The following is a 17086-nucleotide window of genomic DNA, read 5'->3' on the forward strand; positions in this document are numbered from 1 at the left end:
CTAGTGGTTTGTATGCTGTGGTGTATTCTTTGATGTTCTGCTGATGTATTCTTCTGCTTACAGTAGTCTTTGACAAATGCCAACCTCCTGGAGTGCATTTCCAATCTGTTGGACTGTTGTTAGGTTTTTTTCTTCATATTGACAGTATTCTTCCAACAACCTCCAAATAAAAGCTCTCAGTCAACACTTTAACCCCATAGACACTGTATACATATGTAACAGTGCTGTAATATACTTATGGAGTTCATTGTGTACAAAACAGCTCTTCTGGCTGTCGTGTTTTTTCTCCTCGTTAGAACACTGCAGCCCTCCTGAAACGTTAGATGCCTGAGTGAGGTGAGCCTCCAACCCTCAGCACAAGGCAGGTCAAAATGTGATCATAGTGAATGTATGTACTTGTAGTGTTTGAATTGCATTGACATTGTTTGGTCACAATAGTTCCCTTGTAATGTAATTTCACAAACCATGGGTTAACTCTCTCTCTCTCCTCTAATTAGGCTGAAGATGTCTATGCCCTGTTGATTAACACTTTGACCATAGGCACAGAGAAGAGGAATCCCCTTCTCAGTTAATAAACTGGCCAGTTTCTGGGGAGGATCATATACATTTCTCAATCTGTACTTAATTAAAGCCATTTGCTTTCCTTTGATACATACAAGCTTCAGTAATTTTTTTTGACAAAGGAACAAAAGTTACATAAATGTCCATCTGAAGAAAAAAGTGACAAACTAATTCTAGCCCATCTAAACTAACAGAATACGGCATCCTACTGAACGTCATTATGATTAGTGATGATATGTCTTAAATAGAGTGAGGTCACTTTCACACTGTGAGATACAGTGGGGAGAACAAGAATTTGATACACTGCCGATTTTGCAGGTTTTCCCACTTACAAACCATGTAGAAGTCTGTCATTTTTATCATAGGTACTCTTCAACTGTGACTAAATCCAGAAAATCCAGAAAATCACATTGTATGATTTTTAAGTAATTAATTTGCATTTTATTGCATGACATAAGTATTTGATACATCAGAAAAGCAGAACTTAATATTTGGTACAGAAACCTTTGTTTGCAATTACAGAGATCATACATTTCCTGTAGTTCTTGACCAGGTTTGCACACACTGCAGCAGGGATTTTGGCCCACTCCTCCATACAGACCTTCTCCAGATCCTTTACAGACTTTCAGCTCCCTCCAAAGATTTTCTATTGGGTTCAGGTCTGGAGACTGGCTAGGCCACTCCAGGACCTTGAGATGCTTCTAACGGAGTCACTCCTTAGTTGCCCTGGCTGTGTGTTTCGGGTCGTTGTCATGCTGGAAGACCCAGCCACGACCCATCTTCAATGCTCTTACTGAGGGAAGGAGGTTGTTGGCCAAGATCTCGCGATACATGGCCCCATCCATCCTCCCCTCAATACAGTGCAGTCGTCCTGTCCCCTTTGTAGAAAAGCATCCCCAAAGAATGATGTTTCCACCTCCATGCTTCACAGTTGGGATGGTGTTCTTGGGGTTGTACTCATCCTTCTTCCTCCAAAAACGATGAGTGGAGTTTAGACCAGAAAGCTCTATTTTTGTCTCATCAGACCACATGACCTTCTCCCATTCCTCCTCTGGATCATCCAGATAGTCATTGGCAAACTTCAGACGGGCCTTAGATTCCATCTCTCACAGTTGAAGTGTACCTATGATAAAAATTGCTTTACTGTATTTTTGTAAGAGCTTGGACATTAGAATGTGATGTGACTTTCAAATGAGATTTGGATTTCTTACTAGCTAGAAGATTACATATGGCCTTTTTTGTTTTAGGTCCTGTGTAGTTGGTAGAGGTTTTTGCAAAAGACACCAGACTTGTGGGTTGGATTTCCACAGGGGACACAAATGTACAGAAAGTACAGAGGTTACTTTCCTATACAAGTGTACTTACAAGGGTATAAAATGTAAATTATTAGTACACAGAAAAACATCACCAGTGTAAAATCATGGTACATTTCTGTCTTTCAGACTTAGAAGTGGTTGTTCTGTGAAATACTTTAATAAAAATGTAACTGTATAATACTTTCGCCTTCTGTGTGTACTTTTTGTAAACAGAAAGAAAAGGCTTCATCATTCTAATGCTGGGAAAACCTACCCATACAGATTCAAGACCTACAACACTGGAATGCACCATATGAATGTCCTCACTCCTGCACACTGTACTCCGACAGGCTTAGTGTTTCTTTACATTCTCAGCAGCTTGATTCTGTATGTATATATTATGTAATTGACATGTTGTTTGCAATAAAGAACTAGGAATGTGATTAATGAAATTTGAGATGTTAAAAAGGTAACCGAGTAAACATCAGGGCCATTTCACACAGGCTCTGGGGGGCCTCTCCTGTAGCCCTGGGGTCCAAACCTCAATATATATGCTTACATACAGAGATATGAAAACTAAAAATGAATCACAAACCAATTTTCTTAATAATTTGATTGATTTCAGCCTTAACGTAACAAAAGTTAAATTTTAATAAGGATGTGTGAACTTGTTATGCATTGTACATGATAAAAATCTTGCAGAAATACCTAAGGTAATGGAGGGCATTGTAAAAATTTAAAAGTTACACAATGTAGTTGCACAACGCCAAATAGCTGTTTATGTGCTCTCATAAGGGTTTGACTGAGGAGGAGCAGTAATTACTGAGCTCAACACATACACACACTGTAATTACAACAACTCAATATAGGGCTTTGGACAATTTGTGGAAATCAAAGGCATACCAATTGCCTGAGAGTGAAATACTAAGAACAGTGAGAGATGAATACTCATAGGCATTGATCACCTCTAAGCACACATACACACACTGACGATTAATGAATTGTCTGTCTTCCTACAGTGGTTATGGAAAACGATAGTCTTGAGGCTTAATGTGCAGGAAAGGTATGGTGAAGGAAATAATGGAGGGAGAATGGGAACAAAGGAGAACCAGAAATAGGGGCAATAACATTCCCTTTTCATCCTTGTGCAGTACCCGCAGTTCAGGCAAACATGTCGGTTGTTAGTGCAGCCTGAAATAGTAGCTGAAATGGACGCTTTGGCCATGATACAGCACAGCGACAACAAATAAATACAGTCTAAGCTTAGGTGGGCGGGTTCATTTCAAATAATAAACACTAGGTTCTTATTTTACGAGAGTAAAAGGAAGTTAGAACAAGTTGACTATTAGATAAAAATTAAAGTTTCTGTACTTGGCACAGAACTGAAGAGACAAGATGAGGAAGTTAATACTCATTGTAAATCTAGGGTGCTAACGGTCTGTAGATCATAGAACACTTATAGAACCATGAACACAGGTCAGCTAGTAGAGCCCAGAGTCCAAACTAAACATGGAGAAGCTGCGTTTAGCACTTATGTTTTACAAAACTGGAATAAACTACCAGAAGATCTTAGACGTGCCCCAAATGTATACATTTTTAAATCCAGGTTAAAAACACTCCTCTTCTCACGTGCCTATGACTGAGCACTTAACCACACTGTTTAGCCTCATAGCTTCCTATGTTTTTATCCCATTTGTATCTTTATATGTTTTCTTATTGTATTTTTTATTATTATGATGTATTAATTTGCTTTTGATGTTTGCATTTGAGTATCTGTTTTCATGTTATTGTACTTTCATATATTTGTCTTTGTAAAGCACAGTGAATTGCTTCGATGTATGAATTGTGATATATAAATAAACTTGCTTGCTCTCTTGCTTGCTAGTGTGACAGAGACATGTTGGATGGAACAGTATCCAAATCATTAAACTCAGGGCCTCTCCACACTGGCTCTGGGGGTCCTCAACACATTCAAAATGCAGTGCTTTCACATGTCTGGAATGTGGCAATACAGGCAAGTGAAAAACAAACACAAAATCAGTTGATAGACTATTCATTTGTCAGTTTTTGGTTTCCAGTTAAAGGACGGGATCACCTTGTCATTGGCCTCAGTACAGATACTACTGTCAGTTGATGTCTTTTGTCCACTCTTCTTCTGAACTCTCTTCACACTCACTGCCTGTAGAGGACAGAGAAGACGAGAGGACAGGGAGGTGAGGAGTATAGTGAAATAGATCAGAGGAGAGGGAAGAATGAGGGGGGAGGATAGGAAGAAATCAAGGAGTAGAGAAGGGGGGGGTGAATAGTGAGAAGAGCACACTTCAGCACAAAAATCCAGAGGCCCCCTTATAAATAGCTAATACTACCAGTGTTTGTGAGTGTTTGTGTGTGCGTACATGCAAGGGTGTATTGATTTGTTTATTGGGCAAATGACCAGTTCTGTCCATTCTAACTTGAATCAGCATAGCTTGTCTTAGCATGGGCAAATGACCTGGAAAAGATGTCAGTGTTTATTTGAATCTGTTCTATTTGGAATGAATTACATGATTCATACAGTACCTGGGATTTAACCATACCCAATGTACAGTGTCTTAATACAGCAGTTGTTTTGAGTCACTCCCACGGACCCTTCTTATAGGTTTATACTATGTCTATTATACAGACATGATTTAAAACCTGAAAATATTAACATCAATGAATGCAGAAAAGGGTAGTTACCTAAGTTTTTTAACGTGTCTCAACCTTGCAGCTCTTTGCAGGCCTGGTTCAATCTACTGTACATCAAGGTGAATACAGGTCCAAAAAAAATGTCCCCTGGGTTTCAATGTTTCATCAACACCCCCTCCTACTTCCTATACCTTATGGTTCTTTACTGCCTTGCTGTTCTGGGTGTGAAGTAAGGCCTTGTGGAGCAGGGAGCTCTCCTGGCTCTCTGCCTCCAGTTTGTTCTTCAGGATATCCAGTCTGGCCTGGTGTTCTTGGTCTGCCGCCTGGCTTTCCCTGGGCGTGGGAAGGAAGGGGAGGAGAATTTAACTTAATAAAATGTGACCTCAGTAAGGGCTTGTTTCTGTTATGCTACATTTTCTGAGACATCAAAGAATATGTCAGAAGTAGCGTGTGCCTCATTTTTGATACAGCCCCTCCCCCCCGGAGTTGAAGTGTGAAGACAATTGTGTCAGAACTGTATCGGTTTTCTGCGAAGTGCTTACACATATCGCTCAACTTTCCCACGACTGACAGCCACAACCCTGTCATTGACTCTAATGAAAATGTACACCACAGGGGAATTTCAAGGCCCTGTAGTTCCTGTGATTCCCTACCGGAGAGCAGTCATTTCCCTGTGCTCCTGCTGCAGTAGGTTCTCCAAGCGCTCGGCGTGGCTTTGCTGTAGTGCTACGCGGCTCAGGAGCAGATCCAGGTCCGTGTGACGCAACGAGCCCAGACGGGCCCTCTCCTCCTGGGATAGGTGTTGCAGAGGCATGCACCCCTCCAGCTGACCCTCGCTCAACTCCAGAGCCTTACACAGTGCCCTAGCAAGATCCAGATACTGAGAGCAATGCGGGGTCAAACAAGAGAATTATAAAACAGGTTATAACCTGTCATTGAGTTTTGATAATAACCTACACCTCTCCCCTAAGAGCATCCTTCCACTCACCGTCCTCTCACTGAGGTCCAGAGCATCTGATAGGTCCAGCCTGGAACTGTGGTCCAGGGTTTCCCCCCGAAACTCTCCAGGGTGTGGCCAACCATTCTAGAATGATATTATTATTATGTATCATACACTGGAAAACATCACACTTATGACCACACACCAGATATCATAACCATAATTATTCAGATTCATTTCTCAACAGAATGAGTATTAGGTTCATTAAAGTAAACAAAAGAAAGCTTTTAAAAGAGTTTTGATACGGGAAAAATAAAAAAACATAGTTGGCACGAGTTCAGTTAGTCCCTCTCTGGTTCATTCAGTTTTCTTCCATTTCGTGCCTAATGAACACAATCCCGGAGTATGCTGATGCTGGCTAATAGATGGGTATGTTCGTACTGGTGATGTGGCCAGGTCCTTGAGCAGACTTTTGTCAGGCTCACTATCTTCTTGTAGGGACTCATTCTGTTTTTATTTGCACAGTTTCCCAACTTTTTTGGACACAGGGTTGTATTATTTTACCTTTCAAAAATGATGATGATCATTACTACTCCATTCTGACTGTTTGTAAAGATGGGCATCTATGCTATTCCACTCACCTTGGTTTGTGGTGTTATGTCAGGCTGCCTTGGGTTTGCCCTCTTGTCCTTCATCTCTCTCTCTGCCGTAAGCCTCTTCTCCAGGTCCACCTGACAAAGCCTGGCAGGGCACCACCCATCAATTTCAATTGTCAGAATGGGAATTGGTAACCTTCCTCTTCCTGACGTCTCCTAACCCACTCCTATCTCAGACCAGTCTTGCGTGGCCATACATGTTTATTAGGAGTGCTGCGTGTTAAGCTCAGCCCAAGAAAGGCATTTGATTTGCGTGTTCACCGATAAATATTACATTTTACAGAATACAACAGTACTAACTATATCATTCTAAAATATTCCTTACACCCTCCCACCCAGATTCTTGAGAAGGAATTGGTCACTTTAAAGACTCAATTCACATACATTGTGGTCAAATGTATGCGCTAGAGTAAGAATTTATACTTCTTATAAATGTTGTTCGGTCATTCTTTATTATCTAGCAATAATTCATACAAACCAATATTTAGTTTCCAACAAAGGGAAGCCTGTTCTTTAAGAGACAAATCTCAGACTTACCTTAATTCATCCCTGACTTTCTGAAGCTCCTCCCCTTTCTGCTCTATGAGTTGAGACATCAGCATTAGCTTTTGAGTGAGCATGCTTAATTGGACCCTCTGATCAACCACCAGAGCTTTAAGCTGCTCTAACTCCATCTTCTGTTTCTCACTTAGCTCCCCTGCCAACACACAGACACACAAACACAGTAGGCATTGTGTAACACAAAAACAGGCAGGCACATATGTAGAAACACAGAGAGTTTCAGAAGCTATAGTGTACCTGTCAGGTCTGTTATCCTGGAATTGGCTGAAGCCAGGTCACGACTTAAAGCTTCGATGATGTCACCCTGGCTATGCATTTCCAGCTGAGACTGGGCCAAGTCAGCCCTGAGGAGAGGAGAACAATACTATTAGAGGCATTTTACTGATTTGGCCCAGATAACCAGACTTTCTATGTCACCACTCATTCCACTGAAATAAACATTGAGCGAGACATTGTCATTAGACCTCAGTAGCCCAAGGGAATATCTACTGGACATACGTGTCCCACGTCACCTCTGAAGGCAGACAGAACCTTGCATTCAAATATGGTATTTGCCAAATGAATCAATCACAATCCAAACTGTTGATGTAATGCACAGATTTAATGTGAGAGGTCCCTGCATTTAGTTGAAAGAAACTATAACAAGATAACCTTGAAGTGGTATTAGCCTCCGAGGCCTGTGGGGCCTGCAGAGCCCGGGCCTCCAGAGGACTGGGACTTCTTACAGACGTTCTACTCTTCAACTCCAACGCTGTGGAGAGTTACAAGACATAATGATTCCTAAGAGGTTAAAACAAGTTAGCAACGAATACATCTGCAGGGCTTTACACATCTTAATGTGTCCTCCACACAGCCTAAAACTCCAGGCAACCCTCACCTCTCAGCTGTCCAATCAGCGTGTCCCTCTCCTGCTTCAGTTCCTGAGCTGTCCGTGTGCTCTGGACCAAGCTCTTCTCCAGTGCAACGATGGTGTGGGCGTGCTGACGCACCTGCTCCCTGTACTCGACCTCCCTGACCCTGTAGCGCTCCCTTTCCTCCTCTGACCCTCTCTCCAATGCTTTCTGCACCTCACTCTGCCACTTCTCTTCCCTCCTGCCCGTCTCCTCCAGCATGGCGTGCCAGCTGGCCTCCTGGGTCTGAACCTCCTGCTGCAGTGTAGTCTGGGAAATAAGAAAAATGCATAGAGGGGAGGAGGATTGTAGCATCTATTTCTCGGATCGAATCCTAGTTCATTTGCTAGTTCAGGTTCAGTGTTCTGCTGGTAGATTCATCTACATGTAGCTTCATCATTTGATAGTTCTATTAGTTGCCTGCACTCATTTTGAAAGAGTTAAATAAAGCAGTAAATTACAAATAAAACAGACTGATATTGAACTCAGCATTCACTCTGTATTCTGTAGACAGGGGTGCCATATAGAGGGGAAACGTTAGGACAATTCCAAGGGCCCATGACTGACAGGGGCCCCAAGAAATTGGTAACAGCTGCGCAGAGGGGGCCCAATTTTATTTTTTTGTCATGGGGCCCAAAATTCCTTGTGGCGCCCCTTTCTGTATACATAGGCTAGAGTAGGGAAATTAAAAACCTGGGCTTGTCTAACTGTTTCCAACTCTCCCTTCTTCTCCTCCAACTCTCCTTTCATCTCCTCCAACTCTCCCTTCTTCTCCTCCAACTCCTTCTCCAAATCATGCTGTTTAACAACCATCTACATGGAAAGAGGAGATGAGACAGTCATATACCTGCACTTTGAAAACAGAGATGGAGTTTGTGTATGTATGTGTGAGAGCCAACCTGCTTTTTATGCTGCTCCAGCTCCTCTCTGGTAATTCTTAGATGCACCTGCAGCTCTGTGGAATTTGCTTCTCTCTCTTGGAGGTTCTCAAGGTGTACCTACACCAAAGAAAACAAAATAGGAGTATTAACATAAGATCAGGCATGAAATGTAAGACTGAGTGCAGGGATAACCATACTGTCTAAAATGTTGTGTATAAACATGGGTTTGGGGACTAATATATACTTTCTCCATATGTAGTTTGCAATGCAATTATGCTTATGAAGATCTAACCCTGTTCTGTGTAGAAAGGTGATCCTTCACCTTCGACCTTTGTGGGAGCCTTAGTCCAGATTTGATTGAGGTGGTGCATTTGTGACAGTTGTTCTTTTGTTAAAAGCTATTTTTCACATGCAATATCAGTCAATCAATTGTACCCATTAGCCCGGCTAACCAGCTATCTTAACACAAGGCCTAATCATTTCTACAACAATTGGGGTTCCCTTTACCGTTTAATTATATATCATAGGATAAAGGCCCCACCAAAATGTGACACCTGGAATTTAAAAAATAAATAAAAAGGCTTTTAGGAAGAACGTTCTGTAACATTTAGATGAAAGACACAGAATTCTGGATTAACATAAACTGTAATCCAGAATAGTATCTTCAAAATCTACAAAATATTGAAAAAATGTCATCAGTAACTTGAGACACTGCCTGGGTTTAGGGAGCAGTATAGGTCTATGTACAGTATAGGACAAGGTCACACTGACCTTCACCAACATTGACGAGGCAACTTTGCGAGGTATCCATTTGACCTACTTTCAGGTGTTGAAGCTCCACTTTGTTCCTCTGATGCTCATTGACCATTGTTGTAATGCCATTCAGGACTCCTGTGGGATACAAAAGGACATCAGACCATATTTAGCCCATTTGGACCGGAGTAGTAATCAAGGTCCCAGACCAGAGGTGTGAGAACCATTGCCCTGGTAGGAAGTTAAAAATGGGGAATATCAGTCAGTATGATTCATTATGTAGGAAAATATTATTTAAAACATTAACTGCAGATGTCTACTGATTGTTGCTTATTTTTATGCCCCTTTAAAGACATAAACAAACAAACAAAACAAAATATGAACAGACACTTTCGAAGTCACCTTCAGTGGTATGGGAAACATCTATCCCAGATTTAAGCAGGGCCTGGGTTGCACTCTGAAGCAACATCAGATGGGTAGCCATTATGGAGAGGACTGAAGCCTGGACCCAGGCCAGAGCTGGAGACACACTCTCTTCCTGTAATGAGGTCATGGCCTTCTTCAGGGCATCTGCAGAGCACAGCTCCTGTAATGAAATGTGAGTGGACAATGGATATACCAGCTGACCAACTGTATCTTATTTGGTCAAGGGTATGAGTGTGTTTTTGTGTGTGTGTGATTTAGGGTGTTTAGGTGAAAGTATGAAAAAACCTTTACAATTGCAATACCTGACAAGTTTCCAGCCTACTCTTCAGTTTTTCTGAGTCCTCTGCTGCCATCTTGTGTTCAGCCAGGGCCTCAAGCAGTCCTCTTTCTGACTCCTCCAACTTATTCTTAAGCCTCTCTTTCTCTCCTAGAAACTCTGCCAGCTGCTGTAGCACCTACAACAAGCATATTTCACAGACAGCGAGTAAATTAAGGATGAACATCTTCCTTTGATTGACCACTGCAATCCATCATGACAAAATGCTGTTTACTGAAATGTATTTTTATTTAGGTTTTTCGTTCTCAGTCAGTGTATTTACTGGTTTAAAATGAATTTTATCCCAACACTGCAAACCATCATAATATGTAGCTCTCCAGGACCTTTAATATACATTTAAATTATGAATCAGTCGTTTCTATTCTGTCAGCTGAGAGGCCCCACTAACCTGCTGGTCTGACAAGGCCGCACAGGAAGTGGAATCACTGGACTCTGGGGATAACATCAGCAGCAGCTGGTCACGAAAGTGCTTAACCTGAGATAAAACACTATCTTACTTCATTGCTTCTTCCCAATTCAGTTCATGACAAGCTAACATCTCATTAAATCACACTTTCATTTCTATGAGTATAATTCAAGTAATTTATGTATTTTTTGGAAAACAGAATTAGAAAGACACTACTATAACCTCTTCCTACCTGTGCTTGCACCAGCTCAAGCTCAGCTTTGCTCCTCTCTTGTTGTGAGTGCCTCTGTGTCTCATACTCCGCCAACATAGAAGCTTGTTCCTAGAGCACACCATCATAGTGAACCTAGAGCCTTGGAGCTATAGTGAGTTTTACAAAAACGATTCCAAAAGATGTAACTACAGCATGTCATCCCAATGATGTTATATGTTTATGATAAATGTTCCTCTAAAGGTGACAAATTCTCCCTTTAGAATTTACAGGAATTGTATGGGTTCTAACCAGAACCTTGGTGGTATCTTCTCACCACAAATAACCAATTTGGAAAAATATTTCGAAGAATGTTCAAAACCTAAATCCTAAGCACCTCAAATTGACAATGTTGCTAAACATAAAACCATGACATGAAATTCTAACCTCAAACTTCATCTTCAGTCTGTTATATAATAAGTCCTTCTCTGTTGTTTGGTGCTCCAGGAGCCTCTGCTTCTCCCTCAAAGTATCTTCCAGCTTCTCAATGCTCTGCAGGTGACAAAAGAGAACCACAGGGAAAATATAATGCAAAAGGGAGAGGCATTCTTACTCTATTTACTTTCAGGATTCAAACATGGTCAGAGAAATAGTTTTCTACCTTCTTCAGGGTCATTGCCTCATTAGCATGGTTGAGCAACTCTTCCTGGTGCTTCTTGCTCATTGTGGAGATCTGGAGAGAAAAGAAAAACTGAATCGGGTCTCAAAGGGCAAGCAGTTGATAGAAAACCATGAGTAAGATATTTGTATGTTGCTTAATAAGTAATTTTTCCTTAATTACATATTCAAATAATTTCTCTGTTTAAATAATGGTGCCTCTCCAAAATTCTGGTTTTGACAATAAATAATCTCTGCAATCATTGTTAAAGGGCACAGACATTAATAGTAATCTATTGCACAGTATAACATTTTTAATTATTTAATTAAATTACTTTAAAGAGAAAGGAAAATTAAGGAAATAGACCAATTATATGAAAAGATTGAGAAATATACTATAAAACAAGTGGCACCTTGGTAGCAGTAGATCCTAGTTGAATGTCCTTGCGTCGAATTTCCTGTCGGAGTCTGTCCACCTCAGATGCCAGTTTCAGAGCCTGCTTCTCCCTCGAAGCTAGGTCTCTCTGTAAGCTTGTTATCAGACCTGAAACGATATCAGTTTGTAAGACTGACACTGAAATGCATTGACACCAGCATGCACACGAACAATACACCCACGCTCGCACACTCAAACACACACACACACACCTGTGGAATTGCGGTTCTCCCTCTTTAGTCTTTCCATCTGACCTCTGATGTTGGAGATCTTCAAGTCTCGCTCAGTGACAGATTGCCTAATTACCTCACTGGAGCACTTCTGCAGTTCTATCATCTAAACAAAGAATGAGTTACAATCAGGCTAAACAGATCCCAGGCAAATGGGCCCACAGCACAGGAAACCCAACCGACAACGACTTCGCAGTAGTCCAGGCTGGAGATAAGTGACTGGATTAGGACCTGTGCAGCTTCTCGTGTGAGACTGTCCTCTATCAATGTTTTAGACCATGAAACGGTAGGAGCAAGTTACCACTTCGATGTTGGCAGAGAATGACAGTCTTATCTAAGGTCATGCAAAGGTTATTTGTAGTCGGTTGTCCATTACATCAAGTAAAAGTTGAGTCAACCACTTCATATTACAAAATAGATGCCAGTGTTTTTCCTGCATTCAAAACTCAAAGGCGACCGCCTTCCCAAAATATTGCTTTGCCTCTGTGTGTCGAGATGTTAAAACACGATTTTGCACTCATACATACAATACAAGCAAAATATTGCAGCGAATGTGAGTGTAGGAGGAAACCTTTTCCATATCGGAAGTGTTATCAGATTGGGAGCTTGTTCAATGTGGAAATCTTGGGCTTAGGCGGGCGGGTCGATTTACAAATAGGGTAGTATAGACAAAAAATTACGTTTGAGCATTTTTTGTGGAATCTGCAGGAGATTGGTTACCAGGACAAAATGTTAGTCTGGAGCACCTGATAAACCATTTCCATTTCCTTATATTAAGAAAACCTTATAGAACTTGTAAATAAGCATTCAAATGTAACGTAATAAACATATTTTTCAGAGTCATGGATAATGAACTTGACATGGATTAAAAAGTCCATTATGTTCTTTAGGAATGTAGAGAAGTAAAATTTGTCAAGAATATAAACAGTAAAATACTCTCAAAGTATTTTTTACTTTGTTACTTCACAGTTTGTGTAAGTCAGTGTGTCTGGGCCAACAATGAATGGGTATCACAGTGTGCAGTAACTACCTGTTCCTTCACCAACTCGATCTGCTCCCTCTTGTCGTTAATGTCCCTCTCCATATTGAGCAACCTGTGTTTGATGTCATGGTCGGTCTGCTGACTCATTGTCAGCTGATGTCTCAAAGCTGACACCTCGTCTCTCAGCCCTGCAATCACCCCGTCCTTCCTCTGGGACTCACTCTCAAACACAACCAGCCTGCGGACCTGGTCTTCCTGACGCAGCAGCCTCTCCTCCTAGCCAGAGTCCACGAAAGCAAGAGAGTTGCTAGGGGGTGCATATTATTATGCTGTTTAAAGAGTTATTCAAAGTTTTGGTATTGTAAAGTTTAAAAGGAATACGGGGTAAGGGCTCAATAAAAAGGAATCAGATATTCACGAGGATAACACAAGGCAAGACATGGGTGCGCTTCTACACTGGCATTTTATAAAGGCCTAGGTGGTTACAAAATCACACCAAACAACAAAACAAGACCACTGAGAAGACAAATTCTCACTTTCTCCTGTAACAGGTGCTGCAGGGCCTGAGAACTTTGAGATGCCATCGCATCTGTCCTCTGAATGGGCCCTCTTCCTATAGGTCCAGTCCAAATCCCTGCAAAACACAGTCTCATGTACAAGGAATACCTCTGCACAGGGGTGGCCCTAGGCATAAGTGTTGCTTAGGGCCCCCGCCTGCTAGGGGGCCCCAGAATACTAGTGAGCCCCGGACCACTAGGGCCCCCCAAAAGCCTAGGGCCGGCACTGCCTCTGCACACACCTTAACCTATTGAAACCACATGTACGTTTTGTGCGCAATGACACAACACAATTGAACATTAGCCCCCTTATCTACGTACGTGAGCTGGTCACATGCTGTTTGGAGAGGTTGCTTTGACCAGTCCATTTGGCCCCCACGGTGGCCGCTCGTTGTCGATCAGGGGGGCGAGGGGTAATGGAAGAGCCTCTCGACACCCAAGCAATAGGGACAGAAGGACTGCCAGGTAGGAGAGGGAGCTGAGAGAAGGGGGAGGAGGGATACGAGGTGAGGGGGGGCTCCTCGATCAGCTGATGGGAGTTCTGACTGGCAGTCCGGTTATGTATGGGAGGGGGGCGGAGCTGAAAGAAAGACATAGACCCAATCGTCAGCTGTAGGTTGACACATTCAACAACAATGAGACGTTGCAGCTCACCTGCAGATTAGCACCACAGGCCAGGCTAATAACGATAACCTTAGAAGTATGGCCTGCTCCCCAGTGTACATTACAGACTACATCAATCATACCATAGGTGGGCTGTCAATAGCTAGCTGGTAGATGGAGCCGCCACAGCCAAAGCTCAGTTCATCACCGGGGGTAAGACGCACAGCTGCATTGTGGATGCAACAGTCGTTGACGTAGGTACCATGGGAGGTGTTGAGGTCACTGAGGACAAAGCAGCGCTCCGATTTGCTCCACACAATACGGGCATGATGCTCTTCAACTCCTTCATTCTGTCAAACATGAGCATAAGCCGGCAACTATAAAATTTACCAGGCAGTTGCAGAAGATTTCATAATAGCAATGAAAAAAGCCATGCAGTGCATGCATTCCATTACCAAAATGCTGTATAAACATAATTTTTCATACATGCAACTTCATTGTTATACAAAACATTGCACTTCTTCTCTTGGCTGATTGTATGGTCAGCAGCCTATTATTTTTTTAAATAAATAACATAATAATAGCAAATTTAGTATAGATAGATATTGGGAGTTCGAGAGACAAAATAGGAACTTACCAGTAAACATAAATCACAATCCCTATGTCTTCCTACTGTTGTGGTTTCGGCCTGAAGTTTAAATACCCACCCCGTAGCTTTTAGGTAACCCCTCATCTGCCGCTTTAGAAAATATATAATATTAGCAAATTCTTCGCTCCCAGTCATACTATGCTTATATAAATTGTTTAACGATATTTACATACATTTTGCAACATATTTTATATTATCTTTAAGAAATTAGTAAATACAGTATTCTTCAGTCGGTTTAACGACAAAGGTTCAGTTGTTTATACGATTAATTAGTTGCAGTAGTAGTTGTATTTCTATACGCAATGTTTACTTGAAATTCCAAAACATTTAACAGCCGTGAAGAAACGATACGAAAAAAACACATGAATTGTATAAACACAACTAGACTTCCGAATGTATATCAGCACCATGGAAACACTTGACTCCGCCCTTGGTTTTAACCATGTGTTGTATCTGATATGTGACTTGTCACTACAACTTATGACCAAGTAGTAAAACGAAAGACTGGTGAAGTGGAATATAATTTCTGCAGTAAATTATACTGAAATGGTTGACAAAGATAATTATTTTAAAGTTATAAATATCCAGAAACTGTCGTCATCTAAAATAAATAAATCATCGAAATGTATTTACATCTGTTGGAGAAAGAGTATTGTTTTTGGACCCCTAATCAGTAGGATTTACATGAATCTAATGGGATTTACATTGCTCCTCAAACAATCCTGTAGGATTTTCAAATCTGACAGAATTTCATAGAAATGTCAAATAGATGGATTTCAGAAGCTCCAGCGAATTTCTTTAATGCACAACGAAGCAACTGAATGTGAGAGCATGATAAACATTTTTAGGGAGTTGGTTAAAATGAGCCTTATGACGAAGCAACAACAATCATTGGTTGCTATTATGACCAGGATAATGCTTTTGGCCTATTAGACATTTCAGTTAAGTAGTTCTGAAAACAAACCAATCCGAAGTTCACTTTCAGTAGTGGGGTGACAATGACTCTGCTGTCCCAGAATTGTTGAGACACTGACCACTGGGCCTAACATGGCCTACCTAAAAGAATGCTTTGGCATGCCTGTAAACTCCATGGGCAATGCAAAATATGCAGACTACCTACAAACCTGCTCCTGTTGAATCGATAGCACATTATGTGCATGGATGTGCAGGGTATAAAGCCTTACCAGACATGATGAATAGGTGAAACACAGCTTAACATACATGTCATACTAACTCTCAGATTGTGCCTGGGATGTTGTTACATCCCCAGCATAGTGAACACATCTTTAAACGGGCAACACTCATCCTCAACTGTGACGTGTCAGGGAGACAGCCTTCTCAACGCAATTCACATGTGGAGATGACAGTATGTCTCATGAGTCCTTCAAGATGACGGTTGCAAATTGGTATTTTACACATTTGCTGCATTAAGTCGGTGAGGGCCCGCTTTTTGAAAAATGGGTTCTCGTAATTTTCTTACAATAATTCAAATCACTGTTGGTAGGGAGAGGGTCAGCAATTGTCTGGCTGAGTTAGTGGGGGTGCCACTACACAGAGTGTCTAGGGAATGAAACCGAGACCCAGGTTTCCCTCTCATGATACATGAAAGATCACCTGTTTTTCACATACATTTTATTCATGACCCATATAAAGACAGGGGCTCTCACACACCTGTAGTACACAACCATGACAGGGTGACGAAAGTCAAGAAAATACAGAAACCCAATGAGTCATCAAAAGAACACTCCTTATACCCTATAAACATAGAAGGTTATCAGAGAGTCTTTTAAGGGTTCTTCACACTGAAACTATAGGAGAAATCCCATAAGTTCTTCCGAGGTACCAAACCTGACCTGATGAATAATTTTGCTGCAAGTTCTTAGAGTTGAATTTCACTCTGCAACACTGTATGGAACATTGATCGTGTTGGGTTATAAAAATAGATTTTCCTCAAAAATATTATGCTTCATTTTATCTCTGAAACCAAATGGATGAAAAAAATTCTGAGGTGTGGAATCATCATTACATTGCTCTCCCACGTTAAAGCAATTTGACAGAACTTTGTGTAATAATGGTTATCTATGGTCTTCAAATGTTCTTTCACACTAATTTATGGTGGTACCCCCATATAAATATTCTGATATTTTAAAGTTGACCTTTTCGAACATCCCCAGACAGTGGGTTAACCAACATAAACAGAAATAGTCCAAAGTCACTAATTAGGTAAAAAAAAAATATATATTTATAACCTGATGCCTATTTATTATGTAACTACCAAGCAAACTATATTAAATCAGTTCTGCATCAATCAGTTCTGCCACGTTTGGAATGTGTGGTTAAATTGACTGAAATAGCATGAGTCATAATCCCCATAAAACCTGGCAGCAAAACTAGAAAAGCAGCTATTTA

At 41.2% G+C, this 17086-nt stretch overlaps 1 protein-coding gene across 3 annotated transcripts; it reads right to left on the bottom strand.

The window, feature by feature from the left end:
- Positions 1-1658: 1658 nt before the first annotated feature.
- fhad1 (forkhead-associated (FHA) phosphopeptide binding domain 1) lies at positions 1659-14995 on the bottom strand. 3 transcript variants are annotated; one of them, XM_020051494.2, is made up of 26 exons: positions 14666-14995; positions 14172-14378; positions 13747-14005; positions 13405-13502; positions 12917-13144; positions 11869-11992; positions 11634-11764; positions 11225-11296; positions 11011-11115; positions 10606-10695; positions 10356-10442; positions 9933-10085; positions 9607-9790; positions 9272-9342; positions 8470-8568; positions 8264-8383; positions 7558-7840; positions 7332-7431; positions 6918-7024; positions 6657-6816; positions 6105-6204; positions 5512-5607; positions 5177-5403; positions 4715-4856; positions 3952-4035; positions 1659-1849 (listed from the first exon to the last, which is right to left on the bottom strand). In XM_020051494.2, the coding sequence occupies exons 1-26, from the start codon at positions 14810-14812 to the stop codon at positions 1805-1807; spliced, it is 3519 nt and encodes a 1172-aa protein (XP_019907053.2). In that variant the 5' UTR covers positions 14813-14995; the 3' UTR covers positions 1659-1804. The 3 variants fall into 3 exon arrangements, with proteins under 3 accessions (XP_019907053.2, XP_034151643.1, XP_019907054.2); XM_034295752.1 differs by lacking the exon at positions 1659-1849 and adding an exon at positions 3611-3851; XM_020051495.2 differs by lacking the exon at positions 1659-1849 and having other exon boundaries at positions 3611-4035.
- Positions 14996-17086: the final 2091 nt, after the last annotated feature.

This window comes from Esox lucius, chromosome 12, assembly GCF_011004845.1.
Source record: "Esox lucius isolate fEsoLuc1 chromosome 12, fEsoLuc1.pri, whole genome shotgun sequence".
NCBI classification, from domain to species: domain Eukaryota; kingdom Metazoa; phylum Chordata; class Actinopteri; order Esociformes; family Esocidae; genus Esox; species Esox lucius.

Bases quoted from the DNA above. Each gene is read 5' to 3' on its own strand.
- fhad1 (XM_020051494.2), bottom strand. From the start codon at position 14,812: ATGACTGGGAGCGAAGAATTTGCTAATATTATATATTTTCTAAAGCGG. The intron at 8,384-8,469 runs GTTGGCTCTCAC...CTTTCCATGTAG, and splicing joins TGGAGCAGCATAAAAAGCAG to ATGGTTGTTAAACAGCATGA. The intron at 7,841-8,263 runs GTTTTTAATTTC...CTTATTTCCCAG, and splicing joins AAACAGTTAGACAAGCCCAG to ACTACACTGCAGCAGGAGGT.